General features: G+C 43.6%; 1 protein-coding gene across 4 annotated transcripts in view; it reads right to left on the reverse strand.

The window, feature by feature from the left end:
- LOC143152444 (putative nuclear hormone receptor HR3) overlaps nucleotides 1-20,981 on the reverse strand; it is a 190,042-nt gene that overhangs the window by 108,940 nt on the left and 60,121 nt on the right. Inside the window, exon 1 of one of the 4 annotated variants that reach the window (XM_076322574.1) lies at nucleotides 7,357-8,403. The exons of the other annotated variants lie outside the window; for them this stretch is intronic. Coding sequence (XP_076178689.1) covers nucleotides 7,357-7,480 — 124 coding nt within the window. The 5' untranslated portion in view covers nucleotides 7,481-8,403. Of the gene's footprint in view, nucleotides 1-7,356; nucleotides 8,404-20,981 lie in introns of those variants that run through there. 4 annotated transcript variants of the gene reach the window in all.

Raw genomic sequence — 20,981 nt, forward strand, 5'->3', positions numbered from 1 at the left:
CGGATAGAGTGACACGCAGAAAGCGCGCGATTATTTGATTTTATTAGCCGTCGTCGATGTGACTAATGCCATGAAATTATTGCTCGGGTCAAAGGTTACCCCGTTGCGAAATCGATGCACAATTGTGCGTCCGTAGCGTTTCGGCGCGTTCGTCGATCGATTCGTGGCACAATGCAGTCTTACGATTCCGTTCCCGCGGTCACGAGAATCTTCTCCTTATTTACGACACCGTACGCGCGTTAATTCTACACGATGGTGGAACGTTTCGATCTACGACTATACTACAGTGTCGTCCCGTACGAAACGACAAAAACCACGCGGATGCAGCGACCGGGAGCGTTGAACCGCGCGGAAATTTCGTCGAGGTTAAAACGAGAAATCGACAACTTGTCACGTTGACGGTTTAATGCCCGCTTGTTTTAGCCGGCGCTCGATCCTGAGTGTCGTGTTTCGAACCAACAAGGTAAATGTCCCGAATTATCGAGACGTTTTTCAACGCTCGTCAACCCGAACGATCGAAAATTCACGATGTTATTTTTTCCCTTGGATTTTGTCGCGAGACGCCGCCACGTTTCACGTGACGTGGACGAGATCCTCGTTTCTGGTTCAATTTTTCGACGAGAGTAACAGAGTTCGTTTTATTTTTTTTTATTTCGATTCTTCGAGAAACGCTTTATGGCAATTCGATCTACGGTTCGTGTTGCTCTTGGGCTGTGTGCGAGTACTCGAGGCAGATGGTGTAACAGAAAAGTGTAATTAATGATTTTCGAACGTTTGTTTGTAAGATTACAGTTTTTAGAATCGTTTCTAGCTTCTTCGCTATTCGATACTTCCTATAGGTTGAATTCGCGTTTTGTTTCGAAGGCTGGTGAATTGTGTTTCGTTACAGTGTTGATGTTATCGGTAATTTAATGGCACACGATTTGCTAAAAATAAAGAGCACGATGCTTTTACCAAACTGTTAATAATCGTGTTAAAGTTAGGTGCACTTCACGTAAGATCGAAGAAGGCCACGAAATTTCACCGACTTAAAAACTAAAGGAAACTTGTATAATTCGTATCAAAGCAACGAATTTTCTGTTTAACTATTTTATATTTAATTATTTATTCGGACACACTTATCGTGTGTCTTAGAATTATCTGAAATCGAACATCTGTTCCTACAATTGTCGTATTGATTTTTACCGAGCAAAAAAATCAAAGTAGTTTATATTTCATTCGTTTTGCATCGAAATTAAATAATTGTGCAGATACGTGGGATATGTAGCAGCACGTCAGACACGAGATTTTGGGAATGAAAAAAACGTAATGGCACGTCATCCCTGTCAAAGTGTTAAGATGACGGGTCGACGAGCGCTCAAAATATAACAATCGAATTAGTAATATCGGAAAGCTGCTTACGTTACTCCATCTTGCATATTTAGCACGATGACGAGTACAAAGTGTTTCCGATAATTGCTGCCAGTGAATAATTTACGGCCGCATAATTAACGCAGCAAATATTTATATATGTATATATTAGGACCGCATGTGGGTCACCGTTATTTTCGATAAAATACTACGGTTTGCCACGGCTTAAAAATTTATCCACGTGAAAATGTGTATCTACTGCACCTAAGTTCAGTCGACGTCGGCTTTGATCAAAATTCCTCGAAAATAATTAAAGAATCTTCGTTCCTGAATAATTCTTACCGGAGGACCAAGTTTTATGGCTGGAGAAAGTAATACAAATCTAATATATCAACACGGTGGTGAATTTTTGAATTTATTATTGCTCGGCAAGGTAAGGTCATGCTTCGAAACTACCAGAATACAATTTATTATAGGTTTAGACGTTATTCTATTACTTTGTTTACGAAGGATGTTCCCCTGCAATGTCGTATATATCAAATCGTAAATTAATGTTTATTATCCGTAAAAATCAGACAATATTGAAACAGATTTATTTCAATATAAAACACTGTCGTGTAAGAGAATTCCTTCCTGTTTATACATTACGTGTCAGTAATCTTAAACTATTGTATAAGAATACCGTACACGGCAGAGTATAATAGACGCTATTTAAGCTATCGCGATGCGCTTCGTGTTATTAATTAGCCCCGAAAATTAATATATTCAATACAAAATATTTTCACCCGCTCTGATATTCGAGTCGTTCTAACCAACTGTCCATACACGTGATCCTAACAATTACGTTTAATACCGTATTAACCAGAAACTCCGCGCAATGTTAAATAATTCGGAGAGAAATTTTGCGTAATATATTAGAATCGTATCGAAAATATTTACATATTTCCTACTACCCACGTTGCTCGAAGTTTCTAAATATCCAATGAATAATTCGAGGTTCCTCGTTTCGAGGTAAATTTCACGAAATTACAATTTCGTCTTTCTCGAGTCCACCATAATTTCGAATTTTCGCTCAGTTCGAAATTAAATAAATAAAACTATGCTTGTACTCCTCGATACAAAAGTAGAGATCGTACATTCCGTGTTAGAAATATTCGATTATTTCCCATCGTACGGAATTTGTTCCAAGAGGTTCCTCGTTTCGAGGTAAATTTCACGAAATTACAATTTCGTCTTTCTCGAGTCCACCGTAATTTCGAATTTTCGCTCAGTTCGAAATTAAATAAATAAAACTATACTTGTACTTCTCGATACAAAAGTAGAGATCGTACATTCCGTGTTAGAAATATTCGATTATTCCCCATCGTACGGAATTTGTTCCAAGTTCCTGGATATTGGGCCAATAACCGGAGGTTGTTCGAGTTTCGCAAAAATTTCAGTCGCGATCGTTCCAACACGGGAAGCACACGAATGGGAAGCGAACACGAAGACGTACTCGCGTACGATTCGGATGGACGGGATCATGGCTGAAGAAATCCGTTCGGGGGCACTTAATCGGTCAATCTAGAAGCAGCAGAAGCTGTCGACGTGAAATTCGTTTTCGCGTCATCGCGAGGGCAGGAGGACATCGCCGAGCGACGTTACGGGCGTTCTTCTTACGAAGCTTTTGCGCAACCCATACTTACGTGGGTACTTTCGCTTTGCATAATTTAGTCGCCGCGTTTCGATCGCGTATTCGTATTCGGGACGGCTTGTGACTCGCGACATCGTAAACTTGCTTTTGAAACCGTAACCCGTCTCGAGAGCCGGTCACCACGATTTTTCCAACGATACCGTGGCGATCGTCCACGGTGGGCCATCGCGGGAAACGAATTTTTCTGAGGTTCGAGGAACGTTTCGGGACGCGTCGCCGCGGCCTCGCTCGATAAGCTCCGCGCGGACGTAACACGAACAACGAGCCTCGACGTTTCGAACTCTGATCGAGTTTCTGTTTTACCGAACAATACCGCGATATCCGATCGGAAACACTTTTCTTTGTTTTTTTTTCTTTCTTTCTTTCTTTTTTTTTCTTTTCTTTCCTCGAGATTTTAGAGCGCGGTTCAATCGAATTTGAAATCGAACCGATGTCCGTGCCACGATGGACACGAAACGGGTTGATAATTTTTTTAATAGTTTTCAAATACTCGAGACACGGTTCAATTTGCCGGTTTCGCGACGAAAAATTCCACCAGCGAGATTTATATCCCGATGGAAACACTTCGACTCGTTGATGTTTCTCTTGTGATCGCGCGATGTGTAAAAATACTTGAATTCGAATTACTTCGATCGAAATGAAATAAAATTCGCAACGATACGGATCCACGATCGTTATAAATTTTCGTGGGATATCGTTTCGTTGTATTGTTCGAGAATTTGAATATTTATTCACGGTTTTGATCGGTTTTGTATCGGAACGTTCGATGCACTTGAAAAATCGGTACGCGTGAAACGATTAACAAAACGGGACACCTGTATCGCGATTTTCACGTAAAACGAGTAATCGATTCTCGAGCCAGCGAACCGTTCGATTATTTAAGTTCAACGACGTTACGGCAAGTCGATGTTGAATAATCTCGCATTTCAAGTGGTAAAATCGGTATGTTGTTAACGTTACGTAATTTAGCGCCAATTTGCATCTCGGTTTAAACATTTGCAAAATATTCCCATTAGAAAATGCGAATCGTGAAACGTAACTGTATTTAGAAATTCAAGATGGAACTTGTACCGTTCCGTTTTCCCACATTTCTTTCTTCATATTAAATGCAGCTGCTTACCACCAAATAAGTAAATACATTTGCAATCGTTTTTCACCACGGTGCACACGATTGTATCAAATTTTATGTCTCGATTCCGAACGGAAGTTTTCTTAAGAACACGTATTACATTTTCTATGAAAAAAATAAAAGAAACACGTAAATATACTAAACCGATCGCGAACAAGGCACCGATTAAACGATCGAACGCTTATATACGGTATCAAATTTAAAAAAAAAACAGAAGCACCGGGATCGTTGAAATTCAAAGTGAAATAAGAAGAATGAATAGAAAAAAAAAAGAAGAGAAAAATAGAAAAAGAAAAGAGAAAACGGAAGATAATTTAAAACCGCTTCCAGGAACGATTTTGTAAAAGAAACTATTGTATCGTACAATACGCTCGGGAAATCCGTGCTTCCAGCGCGTATTTGTATTCGGGACGGTGCGCGATTCGCGACATCGTAAAAGCAGTTTTGAAACGTCTCGAGGTATTCCCGTTGTCGGTTTCCAAACGAACACACTCTCTCTTAGACTTTTTCGACGGCACAATTGAACGTAGAAAATTCCTAGCATCGCGATAATATTAATATTAGAAACTGGCATACGACCCGATGTAATTCACCGTGCGCGTTTACTTTATCGGAGCGACGTTCCCGTGCGCTGGAATAAACATTCTTTTCCGAAACGAAAATTAAATCACCGTAAACGTTGTTCCAACGCGTTCGGGTATAATTTCTCGTGTTACTCGACTGTTCCGACAATACGGAAGGTCGCGATAGAAAATGAATCCAGAATGATTGCAACGATACAAGCACGGTTCGGTATTTATCGAACGTTTCCAGCCTATTCGAGGTACGTTTCGATATACAACCACGGTTCGTTAACCTACGTAATTAGAGAACAAACGTTTCGTACCTAAGATCGATAATATCGGGAGATTATTTTCGTTTATTTACTCGGTACTTCTTTCGCGGATTAACGAATCGTAATGGTGCATCGGAGAGGAGCGCGAGAAAAAAAGAAAATGGGTCGAAATATTCGACGAAAGTTTGAGTGCCCGCGGATCGTTACGATCGTTCCGGATTAATTGTCCAAAATCGTTGCACTCCGCAATTCTGCGGCAGCGGTCCGCATCACGCGCACGTCCGCGGAAATCGATACATATTTACGTCCACGTATCGTCGTTATCCGGTTGTCCGATCATTTTGGAAGTAACATCGATCACCTGGCCAATGTTTGAGATCAATTCGGGCAATCTTGCACGATAACGAGATCGAACAATCGATGGCGACAAACCCTCGGAGTTACGGGACAATTTCGACACGTTTATCGGACATTAAAGTTGAAACATGGCGGTTACGTCGATACGTGTTCCTGTAAAAGTTCCTCCGTTGCTCGAATTTCGTTTCGTTCTTCCCGGAAAAAAAAGAGAAGAAAAATTACGCCACGGTTATTTACACGAATTAATTAATTCTCCGAGGGAACAATAAACGACCGAACCTGCATACCTACTGGACGTCCTCGCGATAAAACGTGCATGTAGCATTCGAACGTTAAGGGGGAAAAACAGGTGCAAGTGTACCTCGCAGCTGCGTGCGCCTAAATGCGTAACAGTGACACTGAAATTTAGAGCGTGCAAGCCCGTTCAATTTTTCCCTGTACCCTTTTTTTCCGTATCTCGTATCGATTCGACGATACAGCCCGTTCCAGTTTCGCGGAACGCGGTTTCTTCGCGCGCAATTATGCAACGAGAACGTTTCGGCGCGTAATTCGAACAAAGATCGTTCCACGAAATGGTGAACGAAGGTGTGTAAAAATGTACAAATTTTCCAGCCTCTCGACGATACGTTTCTCGTGACGATCTTTCGTTTACACGGCCGCGTCTGACACCGACGAACCTAATCTACTGTAAGTAGAACCCGCGCGTAAGTGGTCGGTCGTACACGCTCGAATCGAACGATTCTGTTCCACTTACGGGGATGCAAATTCATCGACATTGGGGAACTCGGGTTCCGCAGTATCATCGCGCTTTTTTTTTTTTTTAATCGTTTCTTAAGACGAAGCGTGGAAAATGTCAAATCCGTGAAACATTTGACATTGTTTCGCGCGGCGTTCGTCGAACGCGGACGATCTCACTCGTTGAATTTAATTCGTAAATTTCCTAGTCTAGAAACGTAGCTACCGGAGAAAAGTTGCCAAAATCTATTACGCAATTTTATCCTCGTTTGCCTCGAATTCGGCGAACAGGAACAACGATTTCACGTAGTAACTGGTTCTCTCTCTGCCGTTGTGTCGTAGCCAGAACCAAAATTGAATAACTTATTTTAATCGTCGATATTTCGTAAACACGCGAGATTGTATAGATGTTTATAAAATATCCTAGAAATTTATCAAACATCTCGTAGAAACACCAACGTAGGAAAGGAAATTAGAAAAATGTGTATTGCAAACTTCTAAAGAGAACGGTGGACACATGTTCAGGGTGGAAACATGTTGAAAAATATTTCATCACCCGGAGGAGTTTCGTATTTTAGTATTTTAATATTTGTAGGTAATTTTGCCGCTCGGTTGGAAACGAAAAGATAGAATCCATCCTTTGGTGACTTATTCTACCTCTCGTACGATACAAAACTACTTTCGTATACCCTTCGTCTAGTAATTAAATCAAACTATAAAAATTCTTCGTTGGAGGACATACGCTACCTCGTGTCCCGTACGAAACTACTTTCCATATCCTCCGTGTTGTCAAACAGATCATTTAAACTCATCATTTCATAATCTACATTACCTCTCGTACGATACACAAACTACTCTCAACAAGGGTCATCAGCCGACAGATAAGAAAGAGAACGTCTACGAAGAAAAGAAGGAATAATTCTCGAGTTATTCGAGTAACAGTTTCCGCTTTGTAAATAAAAAAAAAAAGAAAAAGCAACTACACGCGGGGTCGTAGACGCGGGCGGTAAGTATCATCGGGTACGGAACCGTCTTATTATGAAACGGACGTTGTGGAAACACGGGGCCTGGTAGAACGGTTCTCCGACACGATCGGAATTAGAGAATTGCCGGTGTGGCGCGGTGAGGCGCGGTGTGGCGCGGGACGTAAGGCCCCGCGCGTGATTCTTTTCCGTTGGAAATGGTCGTCGAACGCGCTCAGGCCTCCGCGTGGGAACCCGGGTCTCTGGTCTCCCGTAACGGAGCTTCTTTCGTTACCTTTTATGCTCCCGGACGAGGTGTGCGGTGTCTGCGGTGCGTGCGAGGTCAGAGGTAACGGCGAGCCCGAGGAGGTCGCGGAGTGTTCCAGCTTGGAACTCACCGCGCTCCACATCTCGAACATGTTGAACGCCGTGGTGGTGGCCTTTCGTCTCTTCCAGGCTGCCACTCCCGTAGATCGCCCGGCACTCGTTACCAGCTCGCCGTAACATCCGCTGCGGGGCACCGCGACGCCACCCGAAATGACGTCTTCGTCGGTCTCGAGCTCGAGCTTTTATTCGATGCTTCACACCGAACCGATCCCGTTTACGTACCGAGCTCGATCGTTCAACCACCACACGTAGTTCGCGCGGATCGTACCACGTACAAACTTCCCCCGCGCGCGCACTTACTTTATACAGCGTCGAGATCTATCACCACGGTGCCGCGTGTACCGTCGATCGGCTCGATTGCTTCGTTTCAGGTATTGTCGAATTTAATTATTTATTTTTTTCCGCGTACAAAAATTATCGTAACTCTTCTTTTTTTTTTTCTTCTTCTTCTTTAATCTTCTATACACGCGTGTGCTTAGATTACCGCGACCTCGCCGTTCATCCACCGTCGCGAAGCGGCGTCTCTATATATATATATATATTCTTCCCCTAACGGTTACTCGTTTCTTTAATTAATTAATTTTTTCCCCGTATTTTTTTCTTTTATTTCATACTAAGCTCGATTATTCACGGCACTGAGACGACGACCGGCACTTGCGAGAGACAACGAAACAAGGTAGACCCACGTTTCGTTTTGTTCGACGTTTGCGATTTTCGCCGCGCGGTCGTTCGAGACTTCCTCCTAGGTGAGCACAGTCGCCCTGGGCAGCACACTTCCGATTATCGTCAACGATTTCGAACTGTACAAAAAAAGCTATGTACACCTCCCTCTTTTCGCCGGCATTACGTTAACACCGAGTCCATCATCGTCCGCTTCCTTCTCCACCTCCTCTTCCGCCTCCTCCACGCCACCCCAACTCGCCCTACGCCACAGCGTGACACGGTTTACCGCGTATCACCTCTCCGCTGTTATTAGTATCGTCGGCACCTTGGCTAATGAACGTCCCACCGACCGGCCTTTAGTCGCCGCGGAGTCGAAGCACGCCGTGCCGACTCGTCGCGATCGACGACGTTACGATCGTGGTGTGGCTGGCTTGCCTCGTTGCCCTCGTTGCGTGCACCTCGCGTGACATGGCGCCCGAGGCGTCTCGCGTTCGATGATCCTCGATCTGCAAACAGTTTCGTCAGCGTCTTCGTACCCCCCTTGGTGGTCATCGTTTCGCTCGCTCCTGACGCGTATCCTCGAGGAATCGAAACCGCGGAAGGGAAACGTTAACGTCGTTGGGTGATTATGATCCTTGACGAACAGAACGCTCTGTAACAGCTTCGTCGTCGTCATGGATTCGCGAGATTAGGGATTCCGTGGATACCTCGTGGAAAATACGTAAACACAGCTCCGTTAGAGGATTTCGGAATTAAGTTGATGACAATTTTCTACGATTTCGTACGTACAAATAGATGCTTCTAATCTTGTAATTGTTACTTAGAAAAGAAATCTACGAGGGTAGTGTGCTTATTTACGAAGCTTTGGAATTGAATCGGTAGGAATTTCTTATAATTTTGTATGGACAATTGCGAGTAGAAATTTAGAGTTGTGTTTAGAATAGACAAATCTGTAGATTTGCACGGATTTAGCACTGATCGTTATCGTACGTGTGAAACTGTATGAATTGTTATTTTGTACAGACGTCCTGTAACGGAGCACTTGGAATCGATTCGTTTAACGTGAACCGAAACTGGAAGTCCGTGGTTTTCGTTCTGAGATTCGTAGATTCGTAAACGAGATAAAAATCTGTATACGTGTAAAGAAATCCACGAAGGTTACAACACTGCTCTACAAACGAGATCTCGACGATGAAACACAAACATCGATACCATGATTCTGGACGTAGATTAACAGGGAAGAGTTAATCTACGAACCTCGAGTTTCGAGGTCTCAGAAAAAGGGAACATATAACGGAGGAAAAAGTATTTCTTGTTCTACTTCGTCGATCTTTCGTTTTTCCGTAAATGAAATCGAACTTTTGGAAGATCTGCAACTTTCACGTCGAGCACACCCGTGTTTACGGTCCGTGGATCGGTGCTGCATCGAAACACTTATCGAGGGATTTGTTCCAAGTGTTCTCGCTGGTCTCAGTATGGTTAAAAAGTTCGCGAGAAGTATCGAGTGCGAGCGAGATAATGATACTCGACTCGGATACGTTTGTTTATCTTAGATAGGTCGAGAAAGGGACACACGTCGCGAAGTTACTCGGAACTTTCGAACCGTAAACTAGGCATCACTGTATCCGCGAACGAAAACGAACATTCGGAACTTTAACGATGAATACATCTCTATCGACTATCGACCCAACGTTTGAAATCACGCGTCGTTGGCTCGGATATTTTCGAGCACCGTGGCTGTTCGCGAAACACCATTGAAATGCACGCGCGTCTCTCGCGTTCGGATGGAGAGTTACATCGGCGAGGAATTCGGTGAAATTAGAACCGAACGGTTGGTAGCTGAGCGTAAACGGGAGAGGGAAAGATAACAATTACACGCGCCACGTGCACGAGATGTAAGAGGAGAATCACGCGAGACGAGAAGAGGTGTAAGAGGATAGGATAAAACCAGAAGCGGCACACGCACGTGTCTACGGGTGACAGTTACGTTTGTTCGGTTGACACGTTCGTCTGCCTTCGGGTTCGCTTCGTGGCACTTGCCACGCGAACGCCCCACACCGTTAAATCGCGAATCTAATTAACACGTCGCATCCCATTACGACAAAAAGGAAAACAACAAAGTTGCATTCCGACTGCAAAGCCGATTACCGACCGAACCGAATTGGAATATCGTAGATCGCTTCGCCATACGATGGACGCGACTTCGCGGGATGTGTTGCTCGGTGAACGGAGTAGTATTTATATCGAGAGAAATATTTGTGTCGAAGGGTAGCCATCTTCCTCGATGTAATACGTCTCGACGATCCGTTGGCTGCCTCGTGCCCGCGAAAGATCCATCGAAGTTTCATCGAACCACATTGCAAGCTTGCTCTCTGTTTCAAACGCGTCGAATCGTTTGTAAACGCTTCTCTGAAAATTATTTCCCGATTGTCTACACGTGTGCGAATTAATGCTCGGAGTGGACGATACGGTTGTGTCGTAGGGAGCAGAGAATATAATCTTGGAAGAAATTACGAGTCGTACCAAGTTGCGTTGGTTATTGTAGAAATTAATCGAACTTCAAATCTTTCGATTGTATAGGCATTTGTGGAAATTTATTTTCTGATTGTCTGCACGTTCGTGTAGACAAATTGATGTTTGAAATAGACGATAAGTAGAGAGAAAGAATGGTCTGTTTTAAAAGGAATTACGAGTCGTACTGGATCAGACGCGTCAGTTACTATAAAATGTATTCCATGCTCATCCACATTCCCCTCGTTGCTAACACTTCGCTCGGTTATAAACCCTCCGTTTGAATACACGTCTCTGGAAATTATCTCCTGGTTATCTACTCATCCACGAATTAATAATTTCGCTAAACCATAAAGTTGGGTCGTAAAAAGAAAGAAAGATCAATCCTGAAAGTAATTACGATTCGTATAGGGTCAGGTGTTGGTCAAACCTTAACGAGTTCTAGTTACTCGTGCCACAGAATTTCTCTCGTTACGAACGGTTCACTCTGTTTTCAACCTTTCGTTTGAATACGTATCTCTGGAAATTATTTCCTGGCTACTTCCATAAATTAAACTAAACCGTAAACTCGTACCGATAAAAAGCGATAAATCTTGGAAAAAATTACGAGTCGTTCACGATCGTAAATGATAATAGAAAGTGATTCGGTGCTATCCGTATCGTAGCGAGACTCACTACCATGTTCGTCGCCTTTCGAAACGATTGTAAATACATCTCTGATAATTGTTTCTCGGCTACCTACGCGTCCATGAATTAATACTCCAGCTATACCATAAAGTTGCTTCATAGACAGAAAGATCGATCCTGGAAAGAAGTATTCATTTTGAATCGGTCGCGTTGCTCAAAAATTACTCGACACTGTTCACGTTCCAATTATTTTCTGGCTAGCTGCACATCCACGAATTGATACTCTCTCGAAACCATAATGTCGTTTCACAGAAAGAAAGAACGTTCGATTCTGAAAGGAATTCGTTCTGGATCATACGACTTGCTCAAAAATTACTCAACACTGTTCAAGTTCTAGTTATTCGCGTCAGAGCACTCGTCGCCTTTCGACTAAATCTCTGAAAATTATTTCCAGACTATCTAACGCCCATGAATTAATACTCTCTCTAAACCATAATGTCGTTTCACAGAAAGAAAGAATGATCGATTCTGAAAGGAATTCGTTCTGGATCATACGATTGCTCAAAAATTACTCGACACTGTTCACGTTCTAATTATTTTCTGGCTATCTGCACATCCATGAATGAATACTCTCTGTAAATCATAATGTCGTTTCACGGACAGAAAGAACGATCGATCCTGAAAAGAATAATTCGTTCCGGATGGTTCGCGTTGCTCAAAAATTACTCGACGGCGTCCACGTTCCAGTTACCCGGTGCCGTGTTCCCCTTGTTCTGCGCCCCGTTTCTCTTTCACCCCGCGATAGCGATAACGGCACGATCCGAGTAGCCTCCTCCATCGTACGTCAACCTACCACCCTAAATACCGCGACGATCCTTGGCGATATTCGAAAAGAACAGACAAAACTGTTTCTCGAGATCCACGAGGAAGTATCCGGCGAAAATCGAAACGCAACGTAGTATTCCCTCTTCGTCTAGGAGTGGGGAACGGATCAACGTTACCGCAGACTCGTGGCCGATCGGTCACGACTTGACACGAAAATTCAGACATGTGCGCATCGATCGTGCATTTCCGTACATGGTCTGTTCCCCTTTAATCCTGCCGCGTTGCAAGTACGAGAGCTCGTGTCGAGGGGAACCGCACTTTGCTATCGAGCGAAGCTCGCAACCGAGCGACCACCAGCCGAGCCTGCCTGCCTTGCCTACCCACCCACCCGCCTATATACCGCCGTACGCGCTCGCTCGCTCACGCCCGCCCGTGTGTGTGTGTATGACTCTGTGTGTATGCACAGACACGTGCACGCGTACACGTACACACACAGACAGACAAACACCGAGAAAGACCAGAGCACATCCACCGGCAGTCTATTCCGTGCTTTCATGCCGCTTTACAGTGCCCGCGCCTCTCTGGGGCAGGGTGGGATTCACCGTGGAAGGAAGCGTCGCAGCGGTGCGCCTACACTCACATTTCCACGTGTACGTGTGCACGTGTCGTACATACGACGTCGGGGAATAAACGAGCGCTTCTGTGGTACGTGTGCGCGCGTATATACACACACACGTATACGCGTGTGTACACCGTTTCCACGTGTGTACGTACAAGCTTTTTGTGCACTACCTGCACACAAAGAACACGTACGAACCGGGTGAACAGCTCGGGCACATCCAAGACTGTTTGTATGCCGTGAACGCGAGCGAGCGCACGTCTGCGTACAAGCGCGCACCCGTGTAATGAACTGTGTCACTGTAATTTGCGTACGATGCTCTACGTGCACGCGTGTGGGTGCCAGCGTGTGCGAGAACGCGCGACGCGCCTAGCGAGCCGTGCGCGGCGGCCGGTGCACGCGTGTTACGCAACAAGCGCGACGAAAGTGCGCGCGAAAAAATTGCTCGCCCGTTGCGTCGCGTCGGGGCGACTCCGTTGGATCGGCCGGGCACGGTGAACGCGCTAACGAACCGTATCGCTGCTGCATTTAGTGCGCGAGCAAACACGCCGATCCCGCGGATAACACGCTCAACGAAAGAGGAATCGGGCCACGAGACGAAATACGGGCAATGATGAGGGCGAGCGTCGATTCGCCTACGATGGTATCGCGAACGGGACGATTTCGAGAAAAACGGTTCCGAGGAAATCGATTCGAGGACCGATTTTCGTTGCGTATTTTCGGGAAGGTAAAGATCGAACGTTCTTCCGACGAAAGTGTAAAATTTTCCTTGTTCCAGTTTCAAATTTCTTTGTCCAAGTTTTACAAATTCTATCGATTGTTTGCTACTGGTCGACAACGAGTTCAATATCGACTAATAGAGGATCGTTCGCGAGAGTCTTTTACTTTTCGAACCGTTCGACGATCGTTCGAATTTCATCTTCATTTCTCGCGAAAAAAGAATTTTCCAGTTCTAGAAATTGAAAAAAAAAGAATTTTCCGGTTCTAGAAATCGAAAATGTGTCTCAATTCTTGCGTTAGTCTGAAACAATTTTCACTGAATTATATACAGAATTGTCAAAGAGACTTCCGATTACCGCTTTTCTGTACACAAATATACCAACGTTTTACGATTCCCTCGTCCAACCGTGTAAGATTTCGCGCGCGCTTTTCGCATTCGAGAGTCACGCGATCGAACAACGTTCCCGCGAGCTCGAGGAAAATCGAAATTCGATGAAAAACACCATGCGTTCCGGTCGGAAAGCAATTCCCGCCGTGGTGCACGACCACCGACACAGGTGACGCCATTGATATCGCGTTGCGTCGTTCGAGTTGCAACGCCAACGGGCAATACTCGCGCGTCTTCGAGCACTGGATCGTTCTTCTCGGGGAGAAATGAATGATACAAAATGTGTTTTGCATCATGGACAAAATCTGTGGATAAATTCTATTCCGTGTGGTTGATTTATTCTCGTGCGTCTGGATCGTCCTCCTTTAGGCCGACTACGTCGCGAATTACGGCTACACCCTCTAGACGAGCCGCAACGAGCGGAGAAACGGGGTAGCGCGGACAGAGACAAGACGACGCGGAAGGCGAGCAGTGGGAGCGAGAGAGCGTCCACGGTGGGGAAAGAAGGAAGGAAGGAAGAACGGAAGGAACGAGGGAGCGAGAAAGAGGGAGACGGTACCGTAGTATGGGCTACATTCTGTCGGCCCCACTAGCCCAGTGACTCGATGCGCTCCTCGCTCTTTCTTTCCCCCTCCCCTGCGCTCGTTCTTCTTCCCTCTTTTCTCGCTCTATGCCGCGCGGCTAGCGGACCTCCTCGTTCGCCGCGACCACGCCGTGGAATATGTACCTACGCGGCTGTATACCGGTGTACAGGCTCTCTCATAACGAGAGCGAAGAGACTACCGACGACTCGGCGAGATGGATCGAAGCTTTCCACGGGGACGAGAATAAGTTTTACTCGCTCCACGTGGAAACTTTGGTACCACGAATCGGTCGATGACTAAATCACACGATCACACGTAACGCAATTTTAACCCTTAAACCTTGCGATCGTTCACGGTGAGAAATAATCGTTGTGAAAAGCACGAGAAATTTTCAATTTTTAATTTACGACGCGAGCGATCTTTTACGTTTTAATGGTTTGTAGAAATATTGATTAATGATTGTACTCGTAATATTGTAAATATTTATAATCACGTGTACCAATGTTACGGTACGGCCATTTACTGAGCTATTGGGTTGTTCGGAAAGTCATTTCGTTTTCCAAAATGGAGAATATATAATTTAATAAAATGTTCGTACACTCTAAAAAGATCGTGTTTCATTTCCACCAAAAAAAAAAAAAACGAAATGACTTTCCGAACATCCCAATAGTTTTTTTTTTTGGTGGAAATGAAACACGATCTTCTTAGAGTGTAGGAACATTTTATTAATTTATATATTCTTCATTTTGAAAAACGAAATTACTTCATGAACAACCGAATGAATTCGAGTAGGAAAAATCGGTCTTTTGATTTCTCGGTAGATCGATAATTTAGAGAATAAATGTTACTTTTAAGCTTTGAAGAACGTGACCATTTACGACAGAAATATCAGTGCGAAAGGTACGAGAAATTTTGATCCATTTTTAATCCGAACGGATATAACACGAGTAATCCGTTTAATCCTATGGGTTTATAACAGACACTCGAGTATACATTCGAGTAGAAAAAGAGCTACAACGTCAGTGTCATCGTCGGCTGATACTTTCGGCTCGTGATTTTATTCCGACGCCAATTAAACTTCTACTTATCGAGGTTGCGCGAGTACTCGGAACGAAACGTTTAAACGAAACATCTTTCGCTAAATTACCTCCCAAATAGATTGTCGAAATATTTTACGCTCTTTACACTACTGAAAAGCACTCGTTGTATACATATACGTACGTATCTTTTGCACTTTGTGTCGTTAAACGAGGAGGGAGTAACGTCTCATCTTGTGGTTTTCTACGTCGACTATAACACTGTTTACCGTGTCGTCTATTTTAGGTACTCTTTAGGCAATTCAACGAAATATAAAATTAACGATACAAAGTGCATCGTGTGCTTAGTTTCCTTTTTCTCTTTCTATAAATTTCAACGCGATTCTACGAAATTAATTCTACATTTCGATGAATATTCCAGAGAGAAGCCAAAATAAAAATCGAAACAAAGTTACATTCGACGTAGAAACTATAGCAATGATCCTACTATCTCGTTTCGCACATTAACTCTAACATATTCAAATTTTCTCGCGTACATTACCAAGGTTTACCTTCGAACTTACTAAAATCCTACAGTACATCTCCATCGAAGTAACCACAATCGAATGAAATGTACTTCAGAGAAGTCTAAAAACGAGTAAAAATTTTCAAAGTACGTTAAAAATCGATCGAAACGTAACAGAGTTACATTCGACGTAGAAACAGTGGCAATAATCATATTATCCCGTTTTACACATTAACTCTAACATATTCAAATTTTCTCGCGTACATTACCAAGGTTTACCTTCGAACTTACTAAAATCCTACAGTGCATCTGCATCGAAGTAACCGCAATTGGATGAAATTTTCCGTACTTGTCAGTATCCTAAATACGAGTAAAAATGTTGGACGAACGTTGAAATCGTAATCAATTGTTCGAAATATTTTGCACTCGCTGTGAAACACCCTGTACACGGTTCTATCCCCGTACATTCTCCCAGCGGTGTCGGTCGATCATTCCGCGTTCCACGGGACTGTGGTGCGCTTCTATCGATGAAACGGGGTGATAATGAACCGTTAACCCCTCGCGCGACTCAGTACGCGCGAGTTCGTGGCTCTTTGCGAATACCTTTGCTCGATCGGTCCTCTATTTTTCCTCGAACTCGAAACACGGAATCCGTTCGACTGTTTTCGACCACGGTTCCGTACGATTTCTTTCGAATTAACGAGTGGCTGGCTGTCGATGAAACCGGGTTGATAACGGATCGACACCTTTCACTTTCGTTTTTCGGCGCCGAGCATCTCTCGCCGGTTTAACGAAGTTTCCATTTAATTACAGGTTATGCATTATTCGTTTATTCGCGTGGATATTCGCGTTAACTCTTCACATTTAGAAATTGAAGTACCGATAGCACGAGAAACGGGATTGAGGGTAGTGTACACCATGGGGGTTGCAATTGTTGCACATAGATCATTTATTCGACGGGGAAGTATCGTTTGAAAGTTTCGATCTATCGTGGTGTACTTTTTGGAAAGAAATCGTACACGAAGAGAAATGTGTGAACCAAGATGGTGTAACGTTTCGTCTCGAGATCGAAATCGCGTTACAAAATGAAAGATCGATATTACGAGAAACGGATGCGAATATTTCGAAAAGTTCGAACGACGGTTTCGAGATTGAGAAACTTTATCGTGGAGCAAAGATGGGATGAATTAAAAAATTAATTGCAAGAAACTTGCGAGATCGAAATCTCGACTTTCTGTTGATTTTGTTGTCGAATGAATTACGCTTACTTCGTTTCTACTATTGACAGTTGTTTACTATCCCTGACATCGTTCGATCAAGAAGAAAAAATGTCACATTCTGGTAGCAAGGTACACATTATTTAGAGTAACTAGAGAAACTTGGAAAATTATTCGTATTGCGAAATTTGCCGTTTGAAATTTCTGCAATAATTAACTCCTTGTCTCGCAATAGCGAGTGACTTTTGGTCCAAGACTAAGAGCCAAACACGATAAACTAAGTAGTAACCGTGATACAGATTATGATTCCAACGTGACAAAAACGATTCGCAGTCGCGGAGAAATTAATTGCATTTGACGTGTCAATATTTTGTGAGTTTCGAGATAATTAATTTAAAAAATCGTTATTCGACTAGGGCACACGCGGTTACGAATTAAATCGCGATGCAAAGGGTCGATGTAACGTTTCTTTAGATTCCCGGAATATTTGGCTCATTCTCCAGATTTTGATACGTCTCCAAGCGCGAGACTCCCTAACTATTTTGAGTAGTATAATCTTCCTATTAGCAGACATTACCGTACTAACGGGAAGTATTCCCGACGGTACAACGATTTTCGTTCCATGAACATTTGCATGCAACTCGACGCCCTCGAGAGGATTAAAATCCACTATTTATCCTAATCCCTAATTCGAAAAACTCCAACTCCAAACACCGGATAGGGACAACCCGAAAAAGTTAAACCTACATTCCCTGAGCCAATCATCGCGAGAATCGTTCCTCGACCGCCATCTGCGTGTAAGAGGCTATTATGTTTTAAGTGTTTACAACAGTGGACTTTTATCGTACTTTCTCGAAGCTGTATTAAAAACACGTTTCTGAAACATTTGATGAAGATTTGAAAATTTTCTACGAGAAAATTTTTACAAGATTATAAATAATAGTAAAATTAATTTTTTGGAATTTATATTTGAATTTAGCGAAAGAATCGTTATGAACGAACCCATTGTTCTCTGTTTAAACCTTACGTCACATCCAACACCAATATCGAATTCTTAATTCAATATTCAACACCGAGTTCATTTTAATTCTTCCATACAAAGTGATCATTCAACGACATTGTTATTCATTGTTTTTTGTCGTAATAATACAAATATCTGAAGACGATCCACGCAACAAAGTAGAAACGTCCAAGAGTCACTGTATCTGACTTCTTTCTACATTCAGCCATTACCATACAAAACGGTATTAAAAAAAATACACATACCCCCGAAATGTCAATAAACAAACGCGCAAATTTCGAGAAGCCCAGGATCGATGATTTCTCGATGAAAAATTCCCAAAGATGCGTCTTCTCACCTACAGCACGGATCCTAACATCGAACAATCGGCATCTTCAATTCCTTCCTACACTCAATCATCTGTCGTACCAAACGCTCTTAAAAAAAATACACATACCCCCGAAATGTCAATAAACAAACGCGCAAATTTCGAGAAGCCCAGGATCGATGATTTCTCGATGAAAAATTCCCAAAGATGCGTCTTCTCACCTACAGCACGGATCCTAACATCGAACAATCGGCATCTTCAATTCCTTCCTACACTCAATCATCTGTCGTACCAAACGCTCTAAAAAAAAATACACATACCCCCGAAATGTCAATAAACAAACGTGCAATTTTCGAGAAGCCCAGGATCGATGATTTCTCGATGAAAAATTCCCAAAGATGCGTCTTCTCACCTACAGCACGGATCCTAACATCGAACAATCGGCATCTTCAATTCCTTCCTACACACAATCATCTGTCGTACCAAACGCTCTTAAAAAAAATACACATACCCCTGAAATATCAACAAACAAACGTGCAAAATTCGAGAAGCCCACGATCGATGATCTCCCGATGAAAAATTCGCAAAGATGCCTCTTCTCACCTACAGCACGGATCCTAACATCGAACAATCACCATCTCCAATTCCTTCCTACACTCAATCATCTGTCGTACCAAACGCTCTCAAAAAAAATACACATACCCCCGAAATATCAACAAACAAACGTGCAAATTTCGAGAAGCCCACGATCGATGATCTCCCGATGAAAAATTCGCAAAGATGCCTCTTCTCACCTACAGCACGGATCCTAACATCGAACAATCGGCATCTTCAATTCCTTCCTACACTCAATCATCTGTCGTACCAAACGCTCTCAAAAAAAAATACACATACCCCCGAAATGTCCACAAACGAACGTGCAAATTTTGAAAAACCCACGATCGATGATTTCTCGATGAAAAATTCGCAAAGATGCCTCTTCTCACCTACAGCACGGATCCTAACATCGAACAATCACCATCTCTAATTCCTTCCTACACACAATCATCTGTCGTACCAAACGCTCTAAAAAAAAATACACATACCCCCGAAATATCAACAAACAAACGTGCAAAATTCTAGAAGCCCAGGATCGATGATCTCCCGATGAAAAATTCGCAAAGTAAGCTCCGTTTCGAGCGTCTCGGCGAGCGTGAGCTCCGTTTAACGATCTCCCAGTCCGTCCGCGCGTTCATTATCGCGCGGTTAGCGGATCGGGGCGAGCGAGCGGCGCGCAAACTCGCGGCGGCTTTATTACCGTGGTTAGAATAAACGAGCGGGCCGATATCCGCGTGCAACGCGTCGCGAAATCCGAACGCGTCTAACGGCTGCTAATTTTACGCTTTCCACTTAAGCGGGCCGCAATTACGGGTGGCGTATGGGCCGCGCGCGCCCGACGACCTCAACGCGAAAAACGCGGGTCGAACCGGCGCTAAAGCGGTCGACGCGCGTTCCTGCGGCACTTCGTAAACTATAGCCCGAGCCCGGCCGCTCCGCGGTGTGTACGTGTATCCCCCGGTCGCACGCGTGTGTCTGTGAATTACTTTCGCCCCGGGGGGCATCGCATCTTATTTAGGTCGTGTACACCGAGCGTATACTTTGGTTCTGGCACAAGCGTGCCGGCGTTATTACAGCATCGCTGCCGCTACTGCTACCCGACAGAGACGCAGGTGACTTCGCTTCTCCGCGCGCTGCGACGCGTTCTCCTACGCCCATATTTTCCCGCGTGCAAACCGAACGACGACGGGGGCTTTTTCGACGCGATCGCGAACGAAAACGATCGGTTCGGGAACGATGACGAAGAGTTTCAAACTTTAAGACTAGAGTGGATCCAAGAGATCCCTTTACTAGCCCAGAAATTAATTATACTTTTTCGAGAAGGAAATATTGTTCTAGTGTTGACGAGAATTTCGTATGGTTATTGTCTTGTTCCTTCTCGTGTAAAAATTGTGTTTATTTGAAATTTTAAAGATCGTTGATATTGTAGGAAAACTAGAAAAGTATCAAAGAACGTTCCTGAGAGCTTTTTCGACGCGATTGAGAACGAAAAGGATTGGTTCAAGAACGATGACGAAGAGTTTGAAACTTTACGACTAGAGTGGATCCAAGAGATCCCTTTACTAGCCCAGAAATTAATTATACTTTTTCGAGAAGGAAATATTGTTCTAGTGTTGACGAGAATTTCGTATGGTTATTGTCTTGTTCCTTCTCGTCTAAGAATTGTGTTTATTTGAAATTTTAAAGATCGTTGATATTGTAGAAAAACTAGGAAAGTACCAGAGAACCACCACGAGAGCTTCTTCGAAACAATCGAGAACGAAACGTCGAAAATTATCTGTTCAAGCGTAGTAAAAAAGCATTCAAAATTATACAGGTTTGAGGCAAGGTTCTGGAGAACCTTCTACGTGCTCAGAAATTAACGGAGAACTTTTCGAGAAAGGAAATCTGGTTCGAGAGTATTGGAAGATTT

This window comes from Ptiloglossa arizonensis, chromosome 10, assembly GCF_051014685.1.
Source record: "Ptiloglossa arizonensis isolate GNS036 chromosome 10, iyPtiAriz1_principal, whole genome shotgun sequence".
In the NCBI taxonomy this organism is placed as follows: Eukaryota; Metazoa; Arthropoda; class Insecta; order Hymenoptera; family Colletidae; genus Ptiloglossa; species Ptiloglossa arizonensis.